We start from the raw sequence: 24689 nt of genomic DNA, 5'->3' as shown, positions 1-24689 counted from the left end.
TATCCCCTGTTCAGACTGGTGGCAGCTACAGTAGAAAATAATAAAGATACAAAGCAACGCCGCATGTCCGACTGTCTGTCCAACGAGCGAGACAACTATTAGACAGGTCTAATCCTATAATCTTTCGATAAAAGGGTGTGCCAAACTTTTCTCAGTTGATTCTAGTGTGTTTTTTCCTGCAGAATCCATTTCTGCCATGTACATTTTTGTATCATGCATAGTTAACAATATAAAAATGTACATGGCAGAAATGGATTCTACAGTAAAAAATACATTAGAATCAACTGAGAAAAGTTTGGTACACCCTTTTATCGAAGGACTATAGGATTAGACCTGTCTAATATAAAGCCTGGGGTTAAAAAGAACATAAAACTGGATGACGTAATTATTTTTATAGGTTTTCTCCCTACCATTGCAAGCAGGAATTGTGCGAAGAGAGGAGGCGACTAACATTCGCCGAAATTATTTTCTGCAAAGAGATTTGGTGTGGGGGGGACAAAGAGCAGACCAAGTACAGAGGTCAAGTTTACTTTAAGTAGTCTAGTGAGCGTTTAAGTGTTTAAATTTCTTTTTAATATAAATCCAAAATATTAATAGAAAACACTGGTGATAGTGCTGTCAAACACATCTATGAAACCGTCTATGAAACCTATGAAAAGGTTTAATCTGCAACATAATTTTAAACAATATGTAGTGGGAGGGACTGGGAGTCCCTGCTTCATCTCTCTCCCAGCTAAACCTTGAAGATGTATATATATAGAGAGAGTAATGTTATTTGCTAACCGCATGTGTGTAGCAGTTTGCAGCATGCTCATAGCAGGTGGGCTGGTAGCGGCAGTTGGCAGAGGCAGGCCTGTTCATAAACCTGCAAAGACATGAAAACAACACATAATGACCAACTCAAAGAAAGCAAGCTGCCTGCATGGGCCAACCGTTGTTTATTATGTTAATCATGTTGAGCCTGCAAACATCAGCAAAGTGGCTAATGCCTGTTATTGTCTAGAACCAAAGTCTGACATCACTGGCGCTATCCCCCTGGTAACCGGAATGCTCGTAGATCACTATTGACTTTTTATGTTGTTGTTGAACCTTTTCACCAATAATGATAATATTGAAATATTGATCAACCCCGGCTGGGTCACCTGAATTAGGGGTATGATGTTGCAAGACCCGAAACCCCGATGACTTCAGGCTACATCACTGATGATACATCCCAGGTGCATTTTTCCCTAAATCCCTAAATGATTATAAAAAAATTGATTATAAAAGAAAAACAGTACATTGATTAGTCCAATGTACTGTTGCATGGATACACCTGTATTGCCAAATATCTATATCATAAAACAATGACCTGCACTGTACATTACATCAATATTACACAGTTGATAATTACTCAAATCTCAAACAAAACTGGCATCATATCTCGTGCATGCCTGAAGTTTGAGTTTTTACATGAATTATAACAATGCATCATGCCATTGTAGATTTCTCATAAAGGTTTTGTCAAATGTGTATAGGCTACTAGGCTATCGTCCATACGATGCATTTTTCAGCATAGATGTTTAGTATTATTATTCACAAGCATTATTATTAGTAGTAGTATTCAATTACAGGCTTTTGCACTACAAAGAGCTCATGCAGTTCTTCTCTTAAACACCATGATCATGGTGATCAAAAACAACCATTTAATCTTAATAGCATACATTTGACACCGAGCAACGTTAATGTAATGCCTATCCATTATCCATGTGTAACTTCGAGAGTGTATGGTAGGGGTCAGCAACATTTTTGAATTGAAGTGCCATGTTTTTATGTTCTAGATAGTCAGTGTGCCACGTCAACATTTATTAAAATGACACCCCAAAGTCTGACATCATTATGATTAGCAGGACATTGTTATAACGATCATTAGACCCACCTATCTTCCCCACTCCCTACCCAGTCAAAGTTCAGAATTTTAATGAATGCAGAATTATGAGCTGGATGTAATTTGCTGCAAATTGACCACGTTTAAAACAATATTTGATTTTAAAATATAAATCCCTCTCTCTCTCACTCTTCTGCCAGTGTGCCAGTGATCACCCTCCCCTGTGCCAATGTTGGCACCCGTGCCTAAGGTTGCCTACTAAATGTAACCAAATGGACTGTATGTATACAGCCTAGCCTATACACTCTCGAAGTTACATTTAATAAATCAGTAACCTGACAGGAGGACATCAATCAATCAATCGATCAGCCATAACGGTAGGTTCCGTACGGAACCATTGTTTACTTAGATATGGAAGGATGACCTCCCACTTGGGTAATGACGCCCCCTGGCGATCATTCAGAGAAACTACTTCAGCTCCCGTACTAACGTAGGTAGGAAGGGCCTGTCACTCAAACCGGAGTGACCCGCCTCCAGGCTATATAAGCCCCCGGAGGCGGAAGTAACATCCTCTTAATACCACTCTCTGCCACATTCAGTGAAACAGAGGGGCATTACGTGGGAGGTCATCCTTCCATATCTAAGTAAACAATGGTTCCGTACGGAACCTACCGTTTACTGTCAATATTCCAGGATGACCTCCCACTTGGGATTCTTAAACTCCCCTCTAAGCCACAACCTACTCTCATACCCCCACACACCCCTCATACGGGTGAGCACAGCCCAAACGGGCGTGACCCATCACCCAGAAGGTCCCAGGCCCACCGGACCTGGGTGTGAAGGCATGAGAAAATAAAGAGAGACCCTGACAGACCGAAGTCCGCCTCATTCAACTAAATGAAAAGGACAAGTCCGCCTTATAAGTAAGACACACTATATAAGGAAAACACAGGGTCCCCCCAAAATACCCCAGGTGGCTACATGCCCACCTGTGGGAGGGGAAGATCCGACTCCTCTATGACGTAGAGGAGGCAACTGCACCCAGAACCGAATGCGCTAGCGAAGAGGATTCGATATCCAGGTGATAGTAGGCTGCAAAGGTAGAAGGCGAAGACCAATTCGCCGAAACACAAATCTCCTGAACGGAGACTCCCTTTGCCAGTGCCCACGAAGTAGCCACACCTCTAGTGCTATGGGCTTTAAGTGCCGCCGGCACTTCCACACCCGCACTAGAGTAAGCCAGCCTAATAGCATCCACAATCCACCTCGAAAGAGTGGGTCTAGACACCGGCTTTCTGACAAGAACATTGCCCATTTCTACAAAGAGCTGAGAAGAAGCTCTAGAACCAGCAGTCCTGTCACAGTAGGCCTTCAATGCCCTGACAGGACAAAGGCAATTCAGCCGCTCATCCTCCGCCGAGACAAACGGAGGAGGATGAAAAGCCAGAAGAACAACAGGCTCCTTAGGGACCACCATGTTCTTAGGAACAAACTTAAGATGAGGCTTGAGCAACACCTTGAGATCATTGTTCATAAACTGCATGCACTCCGCAGACACCGAGAGAGCTTGCAGGTCACCAACTCTTTTAGCCGTGGCCAAAGCCAGCAAAAGAGCCGTCTTGAAACTCAAAAGTTTCAAAGGCATCCCTACAAGCGGCTCAAAGGGAGCCCGACATAGGCCCCCTAGAACCACCTGCAGATCCCAAACTGGGAACAAAGACCTAGTCACCGGCCTCAAACGTTCAACTCCTTGCATGAACTTGATGACCTCCGGGACTTTAGAAGGTGCCTTGCCCGCCACCCCCAGGTGACAGGCATTAATAGCCGCCAAATACCCCCTAAGGGTAGAAAATGCTAGACCACTTCTCAAGCGGTTCTGCATAAATTCCAGAATTTCCTGGGCTGACGCCACATGAGCCACCACAGGTGGAACACGCGACTCGCACCAGTCCTCAAAGGCATTCCACCTTCCATCATAAGACGCCCTCGTAGAGGGCGCCTTAGCACTCTGAATGGTATCAACCACTTCAGAAGAAAAACCGGCTGCCAGCAGGTTTAACCTTTCACGTGCCAAACCCACAGGTCTAGGACCTGCAGGCCTTGGTGGAAGATCTCCCCCCTGGCCTGACTCAACAGGTCCCTGCACTGAGGCAGCTGCCAACCCGGTTCGCAAAGGAGAGGGGCGATCGCCGATCTCCACGTGCCCTTGTAGGGAGCCACCAGGAGCATCTCCAGACCGAACCTCCTGACTCTCTCCAGAGTGGGTCGGATTAAGTCGAAGGGGGGAAACGCGTACAGTAGACCTCTCGGCCACGTGTGCGCTAAGGCGTCCAACCCCAAGGGAGGACTGCCCTTCACCGCGAAGAACAACGGACACTTCGTATTCTCCGCTGACGCAAACAGGTCCGCCACTGGCTGACCAAACTTGCGAAAAATCTGGCTCACCACCCTGGGGTGGAGAGACCAATCCTCGTAGCGAGGACCTCCCCTGGACAGGAGATCTGCTCCGCTGTTGAGGAGACCTGGGACGTGTGAGGCCCTGATCGACTTGAGGCGCGACAAGCACCAAACCGTCAATTCTCGAGCCAGACGGTCCAGTGGCAACGACGACAGGCCCCCCTGTTTGTTGACATAAAACATGGCCGTCGTATTGTCTGTCCTGACCAGGACGTGACAATGCAAAATCCAAGGCTCGAAATGCTTGAGCGCCAGGAGTATAGCCATCAACTCCAAATAGTTGATGTGACGACCCCTCATCTCCAGAGGCCAAAGCCCCTGCGCTGTGCGCCCCTCGAAAGTGGCTCCCCATCCACTGAGACTGGCGTCTGTCGTGATCGACTTGTGGGAAACCACCTCGCCAATCGAGACTCCGCTGGTGAGGAACCCCTCCACCAGCCACGGAGACAGGGCGATCGCGCATGAAGGGGAAACCGTAACCTTCTTGTACTTCAAGGAGGGCGGGATCCCGAGGGATAACATCCATCTTTGAAAAAGGTCTCATATGAAACCTGCCCAAACGCAACAGATGTACTGCGGAAGCCATCATTCCCGTCAGTACCATGCAACTCCTGTAAGTGACCTCCTGGCCCACTTGAAAAGAGTCGAGACATTCCCGAAACCTGTCCACCCTCTCCTCTGAGAGACGGGCCGACATGTCGGATGAGTCCAGAAGGACCCCAATGAATGTAAGACGACTTGCTGGAGTCAGCATGCTCTTGCCGTGGTTGACTATGAAACCTAAGGCCTTCAGGTGAGCCAAAACCACTTGTGTGTGACGCGCCACTTCGTGGGCGGAGCTCGCTGAAATCATCCAATCGTCGATGTACGTCGCCAACCTGACGCCCTGCCGTCTCAGCGGGGCGATGGCTGCTTCGGTCACTTTCACGAAAACCCTCGGGCTCAGTGACAGACCGAAAGGGAGTACTGTATACTCGTACAGGCGACCCTCGAAGGCGAACCGAAGGAATTTCCTGTGTGGGGGATAAATCTGGACGTGCTGATAAGCATCCTTCAGATCCACTGAACAGTGGAAATCCCCTTGCCTGACCGACCGTAACATGGTGGGTACTGTTAGCATCCTGAAAACGTACTTCTTCAGGTACACGTTTAGTGCCTTTAGGTCCAGGATGGGACGTAGCCCCCCCCCCTTTTTGGGCACCAGGAAATAACGGCTCCAAAATCCCATGCGGGATTGGGTCCTGTCCAGCTCCACTATAGCACCCTTGCTTAGCAATGAGCTGATCTCTTCTCTCAAAAGACTTGCTTTTAAACCACGTGCTCTGGTATGAATAACCCTGCTCGAAAGCGGGGGTATGTCTGCGAACTGTAACCTGTAACCCCTGGTTATCGTTCGAAATACCCAATGGCTCGGGTTGCATAACTTCCACTGGCGCGCACAGCGTGCTAGCGTGTTTTGAGCGAGAGAAACCCCACCACTGTGCTTCCGTGACGGCGGAGCTTTTTGGCGGCCGGACCGGAAGTGGGGAACCTGCGTATCCGTATCCGGAACGACCGGATGTGGAGCGCAAGGGTTCAATAGGCCGCATGGCGGAAACACCTTCTGGTTGTACCGCTTGACTAGCGGAGCTATTTTGCGGCGGGACCGGAAGTGGGGAACCTGCGTATCCGTATCCGGAACACCCGGATGCGGAGCGCAGGGGTTCAATAGGCCGCAAGGTGGGAACACCTTCCGATTGTACCGCTTGACTAGCGGAGCTCTTTTGCGGCCGGACCGGAAGCGGGGAGCTAGCGAATCCGTATCCGGTGAAACCGGAAGCGTTCGGTTTTGGCTCGATAGAGCGACAGGAAGAGCAAAGCGATTCGACTGGTAAACAGACTCGCCCACAACTAAAGCATTCTCCCCTGACAGGAGAGGAACTTTTACGTTTAATACCTGCTCTAAGGCCTTTATGCTTGTCCCTTGACCCGGGCTCATAGTAGGCCGACAGAATTTCTGACTCAAGGTTAAATTCATAGCATCGCTCACGCGAGGGAAAATCCACTCGCGCGCATGAGGAACCATATAATTGTTTGACGTTAACATTACTGGTTGTTGATAAAACCTCTGACTGATTAAAGAGTCCTGACGGGACTCCATCATTCTTACAGGAGGCATGCATAAAGGATTCATATTGTCGACGCGAGGGATATCCCACTCGCGCGCTTGAGGAACCACATAATTGTTTGACATTAACATTACTGGTTTCTGATAAAACCTGTGATTGATTATCGAGTCCTGACAGGACTTCATCATTACTACAGGAGGCATGCACGATGGGGTCGTCTGTGCTAGTGCGAGAGAGTTGGACAGAGACAGACTTTGTTCTTTCAACATGTTTATTGCCGACACAGGAGGCATCAAAATTAACATTTTCATTTCCCCGACACGGGGTACCGAAAAACGCCCTCGTTTGGGGGGAAGGGGACCGAGAGACACCTCGGACCCCCGCCCCAGCACAATTCCCCTCTTCAGAGTGTCATTTGCGCTGTCCCCTACCGCGGCCACCGCGGTATGAAGACTGCTGCCTGCCATCCTTGGACGGGCGGCGCGGCTGAGCGCGTTCGGGAACCACAGCCTTGGTGCGGGGCCTGTCAGGCGCCCTGGCTGCAGAGGCTCCCCTGGAGGAAGACGAGTGCTTCTTAAAAGAAGCAGAGCGGCCCCTTTCCTTGGCGCGGGAGGAGCGGGACGTCCTCCTAGCTTGCTGCGGTTCATCCTGTGGCACTGTGGTGGACTCGACGATGTCCTTAGCCGCCTTGAAGAAGGTAACTCTACCCTGCAGCAGCTCCAAGCCCCCACCCATGAGGGTGGTGGGACTGTTCTCCATATTTATGAGAGACTTGTACATCTCCCCGCGAGGACCTAGAGGCTTCTCGCCCACGTCCCTCTTAGGCTCGAGGTCGACATAGTCGAGCCAGCGGGCTCTCTCAGACTGGAGGTTGTAGTCCATGGACCTGCCCATCCACTTAACCGCATGCCAATTGACCTTCAGCATGATGTCAAATAGAGTGTTCAGTTCAGCTGTGTGCTCCCCCGTGGGCAGACCTTTGACCAGGTCCTTGGAGGAAGCGAGCAAGAGCTGGATCAGATTTAGGTCCTTAGCGGCCAGAGCAGCGGACCGGTAGGCGTTACGAGCCCTGTCCGACTGCAGCTTGTCCTCCAGGACAGTGAACCCCGGCGGGTTGGTGCCGACGGGGCCAACAAACGGCCCGTTTTTAGCCGTGCCTACATCTTTGTACTGGGGTCTGACGGAACTCAGAAAAGATTGTGCCAACAGGTGGTCCAGGTTAGGGCAGGTGGACATGCCTGCCTCCGCACCGCCCACCAAATCCAGCACAGAGAAAGGCAGCTTCCTGGGGTCTTTATGTGTCTTCCATGAGGAATGGAGGGCCTTGGTGAAACCTTTCACCAGCGGCAGCCTGGAGAGGACATACGGGGCGGGAACCGAAGGCTCCTGCCCGGGCATTTCATCATCATCCTCTGCCTCTTCAGAGGGGAGAGGAGGTGGCAACTCCTCTCCAACTCTGGCCAGAGCTCTCATGTAGACTGTGAGATGATCCAGCATTTCTGCTGCAGAATCGACGTCCTCTGCTCCCGCTTCACTCGCTTGACTGGCGGGTGGAGGGGCAGTGGTGCCTGAGGAGGCCTGGGAGCTCCCTGCGGCGTCCAGTTGACGTGCTGGAGCCGCAGGGGCATTACCTTTCACAGTGACCGTGAGTCGAGAACCCTCGTCCTCGACGGAGTCCTCCTCCTCCTCGGCCGTGTATCCAGAGTATTCAGAACCAGAACCCTCGCTCTGACCGGAGCTCAGGTCCGACTCTCGCCTGAAGGTCTGGACTGTTTTGGTGATGCTCACGTCGAGGGGGACGTCCCCGACGGTCACATCCAAGCGTTTCTTTTTGGGCACCGCGCCCGAAGGGGAAAAGGCTACCGGAGATTTCGTCTGGGTGTTAGCCTTCTTGGTCGCCTTCTTAGCGGCGACTTCACCAGACCCGCCAGCTCCAGTGACAGTGGAGCTAGCTGCGGTCGGTTGCGCGGCAGGCGGTGTCTCATGTAGCACGGCGCCATCTTGACTTGGAATGGCGCGCTGGTTGTCAAGCGGATCTCCGGAAGGCAGCGCCGCACCTTGACCAACGGTGCGGGTCGCCTGGGGAAGGAAAGACTGGGCTGTGGGGTTGAGAGCAGTGGACCCACCTGGTGGAGCGCAGGCCCCGAGGCCTGCCCTGGCTAGGAAGAACCGGTGTATCAGTACATCGTGTTCGTAGGCCACGCAGCAGTCACAGAAAGGTCCTGCTCTCCCCTGAGGACTCAGTGCAGAGAAGGCGTGTGCAACGCCCATGCAGCCGACACAGAGATGGTGAAGATCCTGTCCGTCGATGAGTCCTGGACAGCCTGGACATTGCCTCGGCAGGAAGGCCAGAGGATCCATGGCGAAGCACTGTAGATAGAGTTAACTAGAAGCAGACGAGCTAACAAGCTAACGGCTAAGGCTAGGCCACGCTTGATTCGGGCAGGGCCTGAACAAGCGGTGAGCAGTGTAGCTAACGTTAACAATAGCAGACGAGCTAACAAGCTAACGGCTAATGCTATGCCACGCTTGCTTCGGCGGAGGCCTGAACAAGCAGTAATAATCCTTTGTTATAAAAGGAAATAACCGTCGATTTAGGACGGAACAAGAATAAGTATTCTTAAGTACGGGTTAATTCAACACTCGCCAGTGGGCGACTCCTAATGCCACCGCTTTAGGCTAATGCGCGAAGAATAATAATACAAAGGCTGAGTTTCAACTTATCTGAATGTGATATCGCAGAGAGTGAAAAGAGGATGTTACTTCCGCCTCCGGGGGCTTATATAGCCTGGAGGCGGGTCACTCCGGTTTGAGTGACAGGCCCTTCCTACCTACGTTAGTACGGGAGCTGAAGTAGTTTCTCTGAATGATCGCCAGGGGGCGTCATTACCCAAGTGGGAGGTCATCCTGGAATATTGACAGTAAACAGTGTTAGCTCTAGTAGACACTGTATGGACATCCTAATTTCATCATTTTTTTTTCTTTTTTTATAATAACCAGTGGTGGAAAAAGTAAGGCTACTCACATATTTTACAAGTAAAAGTATCAATACTGCAATATAGAAACAAGTAAAAGTAATTTAGAATTCAAAATGTACTTGAGTAAAAGTATGAAAGTGTTGGCATCAAAATGTACTTAAAGTACCAAATAGCTAAGGTAAAAAATAGGGCTAAAGTGGTTTACGTATGTTTTATAATATTATAATTTATATTTGCAAAGTAACTACAGTTTTCAAATACATGTAGTGGAGTAAAAGTACAATATTTGTATCAGAGATGTAGGCTATAGTGGAGTAGAAGTGGTGTATGTATGTTTTATAAAATTATAATGTATATCTGCAAAGTAACTAGCAACTACAGTCTTCAAATAAAATGTATAGATGTAGTGTGGAGTAAAAGTACAATATTTGGATCAGAGATAGATGTAGGCTATATAGTGGAGTAGAATAAAAGTATTAGAAATTGGAAACACTCAATTAAAGTACAAATCCCTCAAAATTGTACTACGTTATGTATTTAGTTACTTTACACCACTGCTAATAACACCCACCTCTGGAAGCTGATGTTAATACTCTTCATCTTTCAAAACGTGAGGAATAAACAAGGAATAAACAAATCACCCCAAAAAAATTATACAAAATATATAAAAAAATACTAATAATCAAAAAGCAACAGCTGATCAGAAGAGGATCATCAGATCATTGAATAAAGGGCCTGGTACAGCAGCAGCAGCAGGAGCAACAAAAAAAGGCAGCTTCCACTTTCACTCTGGTCTGAAACAGCCAACACTCCTCCTAGCAGCAGCCAGCAGCAGCTTTGAGTCTCTTCCTAAACAACACCATCTTCCTTCATGCGACTCCAGAGTCCCTCTTTAAATCCACATGGTACGGTTCACAACATCCATGACCGCCCGCTTCCAAAACACCGGTCCGATCCCCGCTTTGCAAGCCGAGGAGGAGAGCTCTACCGCCGGCCTTGTGGCTCCGCTCCGTCCCGGAATGAATGATCCGCCGGAATCACACACATAATAGCAGTTTTTACACGGTTGCCAGGTTTTGTGAGAGACAAGCAGGGGCGTCATTTGGGGCATCATTCAGGTATGGCAATTTGACCAAAATATTGTACAATTAACGACGTATTAAACACTTTTAATGTGGCATCTCTATTTTGGGAATGTCATTATTTAGGCGAACATTTTCAAACCATTTTATCTTTTCGCTACCAAACAAATTGTGAAAATAGTTGATCTACAAGCTCTCGGCCGAGTCGGCATGTAACTTGTAGATCCATATCCACTAAATGTAGGCTAGTTACTTTCCACCACTAGTGAAGGGAGAAAAAAACAAGTCTAATGTTTTGAATATTTCTGGAAATGTTTAACCACAAATCTTGTATGAAGATGAAGGTCCGTGGACAATGATATTAATTTGGGAGTCCTTGACATGGAAATAATGTTTGAGAACCACTGCAAAACAACATTAACCCCAACTAAGCTAAACTTTAGAAACAAGACCCCAAAAGAAAAGAAAAAGGAATCTTTCGAGTGTCAGATCATCCTCGATCTCAGCAGCTGAATCTGTCTTGAGGGATTAATTAATAATAATAAAAACGAATGGTTCCCAGATTGCAGGAAAATAAACCCCAAATCACTTATAGTAAGCAGACTTGGCAACACTGATCAGTTTCTGGAGAAAGGCCGTGCTATTCGTGACGGACAGCCACTTCGACCAATGAGTGTGTTAAACGTGAGTGACGGAATGGCCTTAGAAGCCAATCAGGGATTGAGGTGGGCGGTAACTACCGGAAAACGTAGCGTAGCAGCCATGGTAGCAGCACAAAGAGCACATTTTTTGGCATCAGGCTGTTAGTAGGCTATATTAGGCTATAGAATAAAAAAAGCGAAAAACGATTGGGTCTAAGGTTCAATGTCACACAGAAGATTATTATTATTATTTACTGAAGTAAAAATACCAAAGTATTTTTGTAAAAAAAAAAAAAAAAAAATCCTACTAAGTGCATATATACAGCTAAATCTATTTAAAATAGTAAATACAAATTGCCAAAGCCCATCTATCTATCTCTGTCTGTCTGTCTATCAAAACATCTTGAATCTATCTGCAAGTAAACAGAATCAACATTTGATATTTGCAAGACAGAAACTCACAGAACCCTGGGGCTCATTCTCAGATGATAGAACTGTACAATAAGCTTATTTTGAAATAAATATGTAGGCTAATAGCCTATACAGCAATGCAATTGTTAAACTCTGTCAAATGTGTGGGAGGAAGTGTAAGATCTGCCTTCGAGACAGAGATAAAGGCCAAAACTATGTGACAGGCAGTGATACTGACAGAAATGTAGTTTAATTAAACAAGAGTGAGTCTTTTCTCCACAAAGGTAAAACCATGTGTCACTGTGATCCAGAAATAGAATCAAATCAGAGTGCAACCTCTGGCATATGGGATCTAGACCTTATCACGATATGACACACTTATAATATAATAGTAATGGAGGGATATATTCCTTTCTCACTGTTGGAAGAGGCGGTGGAACACTGTCAATGAATGAATTAAATATCAATAAATCAATCAGTCAATGATCCTGGCATGCTACTGCTCAATTCCTATAATGGAGACATTTACAAGTCAGCAAAAGTGAACAGGTTTCAGGGAATTAAATCGTTTCTCTTTTTGCTAGACAGGTTTATCACTTAAGCCCTTGAGGGAGGTACCAGGATATTTTCAATGAATTGAGTACACAGATCTACAACAACGCCTGTCGGCTAGTTTCACAATTTCTGCCAATTTGACAGTTTGGCCAATGTTTAATTTGTCATTTTAGAGGTATTAATATTTTGCGAGTCATCGCGGGATCAGCACTAATTCAGTCCTTAAATTGTCACACAATGTGCATTTACCCTCTATTAAACTTTATGTTGGTTTGTTTACTGTTGAGTGAGAAAGAAATGCTGCAAGTTAAGTTAACCATCTGGGGACCCCCCCCCCCCCCCCCCCCCAAAAAAAAAAAAGAAGAAAAAAAAAAACAATTGGGGACCCCCCCCCCCCCCCCATGTTGAGAACCACTGGGCTAGGGGGCTGTGTCTACAGAGAGAGGTTTATGAGAGGGGTTCTTTGGATAATCATGTCCATATATTATAGCACAACGGTTATTGACACTCGCATCACTCAAACCTATCAGCCGTTGCTGTGCCATGTGCTCTTAAAGGAGCAGTTCACCCCCAAAATGATTTTATTTCTGTTGATTACTCACACCATGGACGCCACGCAGTTTGATGATATTTTTTGTGGCATTCCTAAGACAATAATTTGATTACAATAAATGTACCTGCATTGATTCCGGATGGGGACCCAAATGCATGTGGGTCCCCATCCAGAATCAATGGGGGCAAATTTACTATAATCACATTTACTATAACCCAGAGCAGCGCTCCCCTGGGAGCACTGATAGAATAGAATAGAATAGAATAGAATAGACTTTATTTGCCCTTTGTACAAATGTATTGGAAATCTTGGAGCTCAGCTCCCAGGAACAAAAAGTACAGTACAGTACAGTACAGTACAGTAGGCCTGCATACAATACTACATTATGCCTCTACCATACTTCATATTAAAATCCGGGGCATCATAGTGCAATTCATCTATCATGAATCAGTTCATTGGTCGTGATTCAGTTCACCTAATATTTCCTATGTAATGTATATAGGCCTATGTGCTTGATAATGATCAAGCACAATGGTCAGGCGGCCCTGGTAAGAGGAGTATTTCTTTACCATTGAAATGCATGGCAGACAGGCACTGCCAGAGAACCATGCAGTAAAATAGGTAATGGAGCTTCATTACATGGTGAATAGAACATGAGGTGCTGTAGTTACAGTATCTGATGAACAGCTCGGTTACATAACGGTGTCATTTGATCATTTGGCATTGAATAACACCGAGCTTTTAGCCTATATAAGACCCTATGTAAGTCCAATCCCTACATGCCCTTAATGCTGTCAAAGACAATGAATGCCCTGCGCGCTTACTCCCTGTCTGTCATTATCAACCGAAAAGCCTTTTTTCAATGATTATCGCCAAAAGATTGGAACGAAAATAGCTTTTTGAGCTTGTAGATCAGAAATGTTATTCCCCCCTATTATGACACGCGCAAAGTATTTTATTAAATGATCAATTACAGTTTAATTGACTGTTGCAGTCCCTAAACGCAACCATTTGCACCATGAAATGTGGAACATCAAAGAGACTCTGTCATCACAACACATCCATATCATAATCTGATACATGCCTTATCTATGCATCCGCCATGCATTATGAGCTTGTAGATTGGCTGATTCTGCAACATGTTATGATGGAGAGCAAATGTAGGCTATTGTAGGGATACTGTGAGGTGCTTTTACTAGTATTAAAAAAAAAGAAAACACTTAACTACTACTCCACTAGGCCTACAGAGGCAACTGTTGTTGTTACTACTCCGGTATAATTATTTGACAGCTGGAACAGCGAGTTCCAGGTTAGATCCCCTAGCCCTCTGTGGTAGTGTTTATGACAAAGTGTCCTTGAGCAAGACACTGAACCCATAACTGCTCCTGAAGAGCCGGTTGGTGCCTTGCATTGTTTCCTCTGCCAACAGCATGTGAAGTGTGTGAATGAAATTAATGCAGTAAATGCACCATACCGTTTAAAAAAGACATGAGTGTGCTGCTCGCTGTCAGTGTGATGCTGAAATGTCTGGCCTGTACGTCCTTATGCTTTCTCCTAGTCTCAAGACACGATAAAGCAAGCATTTAATCACTTGGAATTGGCAACCACTATACAGCAACAAACAGGGGAAATAAATACTAGGCCATTTCTTTTTATTTTGTAACCTTTCACCCGGTGCCAATTCCCTAAGCTGTTGTCCTGGGCGCTAATCTCCCTCTGCCAACCTGGGGAGTGAGCAGGCCGCATCTTATCACCTGACAGGGAGGAGTTGCCCCGGTAGGACGTAACTCGTGGTAGGAACATGTTGTTCCAACCAGTTCCTTTCCCCTCCATCAGGCAGTATCATAATTAAGTAGGCCTAAGTAAGTACACTTTATTTATAAAGCACCTTTCGAAACAAAGTGCAATGTATAGAGACCAGGATTACTGCATGTTTTTTTGGGGGTGGATACCTACCCTAGGGGACATGGGAAGAACATGCCCACCTAGTTTATGGGCACTGATGACATGGAGTAGAGAACACGCCCCCAGCGCCCACATGCAGCGTCGCCAGCGGGAATCGAACATGGGACCTTCTAGCTGTGAGGCTGCAGCGCTACCGACTGCGCCGGGCCGCCTTGCCCCCAACAACAAGGCTATTGTACTTCCTGGAGCTCGCCCCAGTTTGAATCCAACCCCTGACAGCAAACTGCATGTCACCCCTCCCTCTCTCTCTAGCCTTTTCTGTCTCTCTCTTCACCATCATCATAAAAAAAGCAGAAATGGAAAAAAAGAAAAGGTAAAGAGAAAATTCTTCAGAAAATGACACACTCACACTCCAGTCACACTAACAGAATCCCTTTTATGCCCATATATGGAGTTCCCTGATATCATCAATATTAATGATGCCCTGTTAGAGGGATCCCTGTGATGCCAGGGGGAACAAATGCCTTTTATGCCCATATATGGAGATATGGAGATCCCTGTGATGCCAGGGGGAACAAATGCCTTTTATGCCCATATATGGAGATATGGAGATCCCTGTGATGCCAGGGGAACAATCCCTTTTATGCCCATATGGAGATCCCGAATGTCCACATCCCTTTTGTCACCCTGAGGCATCTCACTATAGCCATTCTACAAACTCACATGTTTTGACCATGTAGATCTAGTAGTTTTTCTTTTACCTTTTACCTTTTTTTACAAAAAGAAAGGACTATTTATTTGCAACATGCTTTTGCGCTAGCTCCCTGTCCCAACAGACAAGCCCTCCTGATCGTTGGCATCACGCCAAGTTTAGGAAACACTGCTGTATAGTTCCCGTTGCTTTCAAAAGGCTGCTCACCAAAGGCCTCACAACAGTAGATCCAGTATGTGTATTGTGAACGCATTAAAAGCACCTAGCAAGCCTAAAAAGTCAAAATGATGCTACATATCTGACACACACACACACACACACACACACACACACACACACACACACACACACACACACACACACACACACACACACACACACACACACGCACACACACACGCGCGCACATCTATTGTCCGTAAAGGCTAAAGAATAGCATTGATTCACAGCGTGAGAAAGAGCTTTTTGTTTCGGGCAACGGCAGGTTTTTTAAAAGAGACATTAGCACTGTCAACAGGAGAATGCCAGGGGCCACATTTGAGGTTTTATTAGTAGGCTATAAATAGCTCACGGCGAATAACATCGCAACTTGTGAACTTGTTTTGTTTTTTTGCTATTTGCGAACAATTTTCACATAATGACATGCCAACTAATGCCAACTGACGCCAGGTCAGGCTGTGACCCCCCAGAATAATCATTTGAATTGAGTACCCAAAACAGACAGACAGACAGACAGACAGACAGACAGACAGACAGACAGACAGACAGAGAGTCAGACATACACACACAGACAGACAGACAGACAGACAGACAGACAGACAGACAGAGAGTGGTGGGAATATTGCTGGGCTAAAAGAGGCTTTCCTTGGCCCATGTGACCCGGGGTTAAACAGCTCTGTAATTGGTTTACCGTGTCATGTCATGACAGAATGCTACACAACCTGCTGCTGTACCTTTGCCCCCGGCAGCGTAGGAAACCATAACACCACAAAGTACAGTACATGCAGTACAGTATGCAACACTGTTTACTAAACCAGTGGTTCTCAACCTGTGGGTCGGGACTCCCCAGGTTGGTCCCCAAATTATTATTACTATTATAGGCTAAGTGTATAGATAGATGCACATTTCTAAAGTGACAATTTAAGGACTTTTACTTCTAAAATGACACATTAAACATTGGCCATATCGTCAAATATTAGAGGCAGAAATTGTGAAAATAGACAATCTACATGAGCATGTTGATCGGCTATTTTCACAATAGAACCAACCGTGTTATACCAAATGTTATGCCTTAACTCTTAGTGCTCGTAGTTAAAATAGGATTATTTTGGGGGTAGCGGCCTGAAAAGGTTACAAACCACTGTCCTAAACAGCATGGGTCGCAAGTAAATTAATACCTCTTTATTTTTTTGTTTCCTACATTTTGTAAAGAATCAACACCACCACACTCACACCTATTCCATTTCTACACCTGCATGCACTATATGACTCGACTCAACAAAAGGCTTATACAGTTATAGCCTATAGCTGTTCTACTGCTTATTAAAGTCCTCAGACTGAAACCAGTGAAGCGCACTTCTCTCACAGTCTCACAGGAGGGGTTAAATTCTCTCCTTGCTAGCAAGCCGTACATAGCGTGTTCATTTGCAAAGCACATCGCCGCTTTTGGTGCGGGATTACACACATAGTGTGCATGATGCCAGCCACGCAGGTGTGTGTGCGTGTGTGTGCGTGTGTGTGTCCTGGGCATGCCGTTAAACTGCTCGTTGTAAATACCATCGTCAACCGGAAAGAGAGGCCTTCCAGCGGTACGTATGTCCGTCTGCTGTCGGAATAGCAATGGGTGAACTTCCAGGCCCACGAGAGCAACTACAGAGAGCGCTTTAACACCAAGCAGCAGTGCACGACTAAGACATACCCGCGGACTGGTTGTTGGAGGGTTTACCGGTTTAACCTTTACTGTAACTAAAATATTTGTGTCGGCCTGTATGCTTTCCCTGTGTGACTGTGCAGTCGGACATAAATAATTGTTAAGCCGTGTGTGTGTGTGTGTGTGTATGTGTGTGTGTGCGCACACTGCTTTGCTTTTACCAGTGAACCGTTCCAAATATAAGCCAAATATTATTTGGTTCACTGTAAATACAGTACTACTATAAATGGGTCTGTAGTCTTTAGTTCACGTATCTCGAGAACCGATCGATGTCCAGGATAGGCAGTTATCCAGAAGTTATACAGATTGCAACAGTACGGTATCGCAATGGTGATATGCGATATATTTGCCACATGGGATAGGGCCAATAAAAATTATAATACTTGTGGGGTATAGGCTATAAACTACATAGGCATATGTGTACTGTAAGCCTACAGTTATTCCTTATTCCAGTCTCTAGGGAGGCTGCCATTGCCTTTTACAGAGGGCGCTATAGAGTTTCTCTCTGTGTGCTGCTTCATTCAACATCTTTCCACTTCCTCCCAAGTATGTTGCCAGATTTTGTCAAAGAAACAAGTGGCCAAGTCTATAAAAATAAGCCCAATAGAAGCAACTATAGGCTCAGTTTTACTCATTTACATTTGAAAATAGCAGATCAGCAAGCTCACAGTGTGTCACATTGCAACACATTGTGAGCTTGTATGTGTATCTTCTATAAAAAAAAAAAGAAATTAAGAGAAAGAAAAAGAAAAAGAAATATTTTGAATATTGTTTAAACATTTTAACAACACAAAACTTGTGTGAAGGTCCCTGGCACCAAATATTTTCAGATGGGGCTCTGCGACTGGACAAATAAATTAATCTGGGGTCCTTATGAAAATATTTAGGAACCACTGGTTTAAAAAACATTAGAAAGCAAGTCCAATAAGAAACTACACACTATTTTCTTTTTGTAATTGGAGACCCCCTCACCCCTCAAGTACTTGGAATTGTAGGCATTGAAGACACAAATCGCTTATTATAAGCAGACATGGCAACACAGGTTTCACCCAGAGTCCAACATCATTGAGTTTCCTGTTTACCTTTTTACCAGGTGTTTCCCCAAGCCCAGGTGTTTGGCCCTACTTCCTGAGAGTGCCAGTGGCCAGGAATAAGGTCAATACACTGACATGTTATGATCTGCGTCTGTGATCTGCAGTGATGACCCACCTGAATTTGAGCGGGAAATGGAATTGGACCTGTTTGCATGCACACACATTACACACTGCTGCTCCCTATAACAATCATCACCAAGCCGGCTGGTAAGTGTCTGTGTTTAGTAGTGTTTGTGTTGCATGTTTTCTTTACATGTGTAGGCTATACAGTACATCTGACATGTTTAGCTAACAAACACAAAGGACTGCAGCGGTTTTGATATGTTTATTTATTCACACACGGTGCGTGTGTGTGTGTGTGTGTGTGTGTGTGTGTGTGTGTGTGTGTGTGTGTGTGAGGAGTTTCATTGTTGGTCACCTGTCCCACCTCCAATGGTGAACTGGGCATCTGACATATGAAAAACATTTTAAGATAGTTCCAGTAATGTTTTGGCTGGGCGGCCAATAAGTGGAGGGGGCCAATCCTTCAGTAGCACCGGCCCACAGAGCAGAGAGACATCACACGATTGGCCCACTGGCTTGTCTATCATCTGAATACTGGCCTAGTAGCCCAATCACAGCCTACTGTCATTTAACAGCATACTGTACAAGCCCACAACGCGCTGCTGACTTGATGCGTTGTGGGCTTGTAGATCTTCTATGTTCTGTTCTTGCCGGTTGTGGTGGCCCGTTCAGCGCCAAGATGCCAGGGACGAATTTATGTCCCAGTCCGGCCCACCTCTGCCGTGCTGGCATGGCAATGCTGATGGGGAAGGTGCCGAGTGCTATGTGGTAAGGAGGAGGATGGCTGTTTGTTATCATGAGTTAGGATGATTCCGTGATTTGGCGCCTGGAATATGTGTTTAGAATTTGTTATGTAAAACTGTGTAAGATAACTCATGGGCTGTTAGCTTTGTTATGAGTTAATGAAATACCAGTTAATAATTGTGTTTTGGCTATATAATGGAGGCTGGAAGTGGAGTGATGTCATGTGTTCATTTATGGCTTGGACTGAGTATACACCAGGAGAGAGCAATGCCCCTTGCCTTATACAGTACTTGGTTCTTGGTTTGTATATACATTTTTTGTATCCACCTGTTTCCGCGAGAATTTACTGTAGCATTATCTGCGGGACACTTCTGGTTAACAGCAGACATACTGTACAAGCTCAGGTCGAGTTGCAACCGTTGTGAGCTTGTAGATCACACTCGGCTGCGGCGCCGGAAGCTGCCGCACAACTTCTGCGCAATGCACGATGGGATGTTGGAAAGTTGTGGATAGCCTCCATGTTTTCCCTTTCTTTTTTGAATATTCTTTTGCTATTGTAAAATAAAGTGCTGATCACAAAAACAGTGGTGGCTGGTGGCAAGATGCTGCTACAGTACAATGCTCCTGTTGTATTTATGTGTGTCGCGCATGGGAATCAGACCACAGGCAGGAGACCATTGTTGCTGTCGGGTGGAAACCTTGTATGTCCAAAACTGTTACTTTTTCAGGAAATATGATGTATTTTGCATAGTACTGTGTATACGGTATTTGTCTGGCATTTATGTCTCTGAATTGAGTATTACTACTAAAGGACCCCAATGTAAATGAGCCATTGTGCTTTCTTGGATTTAAATTATTTTAGTAGACCTTGTATCTGAATTCTACTTTTCCTACAGTAAACTGCTCATAGTATTAAATCAATCAATCAAAACAAAGGACCTGTGTTACAATTGATCTACTGGCTACTACAGTTTACTATTTGGTCACATGCTCTTGTTAGTATGTTTCATTGGTTCAATATTTATAAAAACCCACAGACCCGCTTACACGCTTAGCGTGTCTGTGGAATGTATGGGCTGTCAAGGCCAGAAAGTAGTTGTTTGCCACTCAGTAGGCGTTCCCGCATAATCTCCGGGTATGATGATGATGTCACGCGCATACCCTCTATTGGACGATCTACAAGTTCACGAGTTCACGAGCTGCATTCTTATTTTGTAGCTGTTTTGTATGACGAAGTATAGGGCGTTAATAAAAAAAAAACAAAAAAAAAACACAATATATGGAGATACAAGGTTTCTGCCAGACAGTGACGATATGCTCCTTCAATACAATGGAGGTCTTGTGGTGGCACAGTGAGGTATTGACACAACAAACACAGCTATCATGTGTTGGTTATCGTCATGGATTACACTACAGGACTCTCCAACACTTTGTTTGCATATGTGTGTGTGTGTGTGTGTGTGTGTGTGTGTGTGTGTGTGTGTGTGTGTGTGTGTGTGTGTGTGTGTGTGTGTGTGTGTGTGTGTGTGTGTGTGATAAATACAATGCCTTTGGCCTGCCCCCCCTTTGTTAACATAAACCTGTATCTGTTATCACATCCTTAACCGATACTGTAGATGTAGAACATATTTACCTTTGTACCTTGGGAGTATTTGCTTTCTTGTGGCTATATATGCGCAGAGGTGGTTGAAGTAGTCAAACTGTAGCCTACTCAAGTAAAAGTATCACATGGCCTTATTGTTTGAATAAACAGAATGTGTCACAGTCCATTCCTCAGCCGTTGGACTGAATAGAGTGTTTCTCTGTTTTGGACATTTATTGAATTATTGCTGGATCATATTTTGTAGTAAGTCCTGGTGCTTCTTGTCTGTCCTGTTGCCTGGCTTGTCTCACCTTCCTGTGTTAATTTCCCAATTGTGTTCAGCCTGTGTATACAGCATAGCAATGGGCGTGGTTTACTGGTGCCACTAAAACTAACCTCGCGTCACCAGGCTTTCCGCTGGGGGAAAGCCTGGGTTGGAAACAAATGTAAAATAGTAAAAGTCAGACAGCTATATCATATTCAAAGAGTTGCACATTTTACTGTGAGAGTTAAGGGGGGACCTTGAAATTTGAAAGTTTGAGAAACACTGGGTTAAGACCTGAGTGCTGCCTCTATACCTGGCTGTCCTGTTCTAAATTAGAAAGTGGGCCTCACATGCAGGTCAGGAGCTGATCTCCACAGAGGGCTCAAGGCGTATATCTGGGTCTTCCTGGAAGCCACAGCACGTTCCACCCATAGAGTTATATATAATATAGAGCAGTGGTCCTTCTCAACCTTTTCAGGCCGTGACCCCCAAAATAATCATATTTTAACTTGGGACCTCACGTTGCGAGGCATTGTGAGCATGTAAATCATCTATTTTCACAATTGCTGCCTCTAATATTTGACAATTTGGCCAATGTTTAATTTGTCATTTTAGAAGTATTAAAAAGTCCTTAATTGTCACTTTAGAAATGTGCATACGTGTACCCTCTGTACATTTAAACTTTATGTTGGTTTGTTTACTGTTGAGTGAGAAAACAATGTTGCACAATAAGTTAATCATCTGAGGACCCCCCAAAATAATGTGGGGACCCACCTGGGTTGAGAACCACTGATATAGAAAACGGACAGCCCGCCCCCAGCTATTCATTTCAATGCAAGTTGCTCAGTGGCGTTTTGAGGCACCCGGAAGAAACTAATCCAGGTACATTGTGGCGGAAATTGGCAATTAAAAGTTTGCCAATTTTACTTACGTCAATACGTAATTACATCACAAACGTCACTCGACGTCCATTGAACCCTATCGTAGACCCCAGCGGCGCGCTCTTATGCTCGTGCATGTATTTCACCCCGTCTGCTTTTCCAGGTTTGGCCAGTATAGGGTGGGCCGCTTCAATATTTACAAGCCGTTCTGGGGGCTTGGTTCCAGTTCCAACACACTCAAAAAGGGCTGTCACGATTATGTCATTTCATGGCGATTAATTGCGAATAAAGATTTAATTGTGTTTTTGTCGTTGACAATTACATTTCTAGGCTTTGAAGTTAGTTGCACATGGCAGATATATAGGACACAACCTAAATATACAAAGAAATGACTGACATATTTGATATAACTGAATACTTAAAAAAGAAGATTGATAGCCGATCTACAAGCTCACAATGCACATGTTAGGGAGTTGCGGAATCTTTATAATGTTTATGCCTGCAACTGCTTGTTTAAATTTTTGTTATAGGCTATAAATTTGCATTTTCACTCCGGCCAGCTTTCTGTGTCGCAGATACATAATTAAATGCACGCTAAAAATGCCGCCCCCTCGCCCCACAACAATAGATATAGCTATTAGAAGTAAGTACAGCAAATGAATTTGATTGGCACTGTGCATTCCCACAATTACATCATCAAAATATTAGCAAATAAAATAGGCATTTCTTTCCATTTTTTATATGTCAGCGGCCGTTTAAGTAGATGTACTTGGTTACTTTACATCACTTGAAAGCCCTTTCACCACACTAATTCCCAGTCCAAGCAAATGCTGAGGGTTCTGTACAATAGCTTTTCTGGTACTCTTGGTCTAATCCCCATGCAATTCTGAGGACAACAAAATCTAGTTCCATTCCATTATATAAAAGATGTAGAGATGAGGTGGGGAACTTAGACAAGATCCAAGGCAACTCTGTTAATTGCAAGTAGAAAACTATTTTATTTTAAATCATGGCAGCAATATTAAAAAACGACCGACGCGTTTCAGCCTCGTAGGGCCTTCATCAGGGTCCGCTAGAAATGACAAAGACAGACGTCATTAAATTTATAGCGCCCACAATCAATAGACAAGACCTCACCACTTAGTGATTATCAAATACAATACATATTACCCACCTATTACAGACAAGGTGCTTACCACAAACCATTAAAAGGCAATACAAAAAAGAAAAGAAAAAGAAAAAATAATAAAATACATCAGGTTGGATTGAGGGGCCACGTGGAACAAATACAATAATTGAGAGCTAGGCATCACAGCATATGATGTTTCTATCTGTGTAGGGTCACAATAACCCCATGCAATTCTATCTGATTATTCCCTTTTTTCCCCTCCTTCTTCTACTCTATCATGTCAACTGAATTTCCCCTTCGGAATCATGGGTCTGATTTAGAGAATTATCAGAGCTCGCCACAAGACTAAAACAGCCTCATGCCATGCAGTATAAAGGGTTAACCAACTGTTTGTGTACACTTTGGTGCTATGCCGATTCAGGTGCAAAGTACAGTGACCTCAAGGTGGGACAAATATATTTTCCTGGACATCAAAAGGCAATAAAAAAAAGAACAGAAAATGGTTGCCAACTAAGAATATAACAAAAAGCTAAATGCACTTTGACTGCTGTGACTTTTCTATTCTTTCAATCCAACTCTGTTTATTCCTTCCCAGTATAAATCCATACTCACGTATACATTTGTAACTCTCGACAGCGGACAACATGCAACCGTTAGCACACTCTTAGTTATTTCCCTTATCAATTATCGGAGTCAAGACTACATCAGAGAGAGTAAAAATGAAACAAAATGAGCCTTGCGGCGCATACAGGTCCATCATTTGGTTACTTTTGCACACGCTCAGGTATATGTTTCTGCAGCGTAGAAAGTGCCACTTCTGTGCTGTGACAGTTCTAGGGGGAATGAAGAGGGATTTCACGTTCATGAACACAGCATTTAAAGAACACACACACAAATGCACGTACATGCTTACATGCACACACACATGCACACGCACACAGACACACGTCTCTCTCTCTCTCTCTGTCCTTACCGTCCAAATCTGGTCCTGTGTAGATCAAACCCAAGCATTGTCCCGGCAGCACAGCAAAAAAAAGTCAAAAAGTTCTAGTAAAAAGATATTTATAAAGATAAACATATACAAAAAAAAGGTCCAATATATACAAAGTTCATGCTTTATCCAACAGCCAGAGAGAGAGAGCAAGAGAGAGAGAGTCTCCTTATCAAGAGTCCTTAAAGGGCCAGCTGCCACCTCTCGGTCCGCATGTCCCGTCCGTCCTTTCCTTTCCCTCTCTCAGACCATGGTGCTCTTCTTCTCGTTGAAGTCGGCACGGGCCGGCTCGTGGTAGGTGGCGATCATGCTGGCGGTGGCGGCGTCCCAGCGCGCCACCGGGGGCACCACGGGGGCACTCTGCATCACCACCAGGCGGATGGGGGACTGCTGGGCCCCGGGGGCCGCGTCGCCGGGCTGGGGGTCCGGCGCGTACTCCTTGGTGGGGTCCTTGCCCCGGCAGTCGTACATGATGCACGAGATGAGGAAGACCAGGAGCAGGATGACGTAGCTGGCGATCAGGATGCACAGGTTCAGCGTGACCGGGTCGATCTCCTGTGGCGGGACGGGATAAAAGTGATTCAATTTAATTCAAATAATAACAAAATGGTTCTATGTTACTATAGAGCAGGGTTCCCCAATTAGTTTTCCCCAAGGGCCGAATTATGTCTAGGGTGCCAAGCCGAGGGCCACAACATTGCAGGGGGCAACGGTGGTGTTCCCGCTACTCCAGCGACAGTT

At 45.3% G+C, this 24689-nt stretch overlaps 1 protein-coding gene across 2 annotated transcripts in view; it reads right to left on the bottom strand.

Annotated features, from left to right (window-relative positions):
* mmd (monocyte to macrophage differentiation-associated) overlaps window positions 1–24148 on the bottom strand; it is a 46063-nt gene extending 21915 nt beyond the window's left edge. Inside the window, exons 1-2 of one of the 2 annotated variants that reach the window (XM_080724815.1) lie at window positions 23931–24148; window positions 784–865 (exon numbers count right to left, since the gene is read on the bottom strand). In XM_080724815.1, the coding sequence (XP_080580941.1) occupies window positions 784–865; window positions 23931–23968 (120 nt within the window). In that variant the 5' untranslated portion in view covers window positions 23969–24148. Of the gene's footprint in view, window positions 1–783; window positions 866–9981; window positions 10362–23930 lie in introns of those variants that run through there. The other variant, XM_080724816.1, reaches the window with a different exon arrangement.
* Between the last annotated feature and the right edge of the window lie 541 nt (window positions 24149–24689).

Source organism: Nannobrachium achirus (assembly GCF_963921795.1).
Source record: "Nannobrachium achirus genome assembly, chromosome: 4".
NCBI classification, from domain to species: domain Eukaryota; kingdom Metazoa; phylum Chordata; class Actinopteri; order Myctophiformes; family Myctophidae; genus Nannobrachium; species Nannobrachium achirus.
Note: the sequence above shows the minus strand (reverse complement) of the source record. Positions and strands in the feature narration are given on the sequence as shown.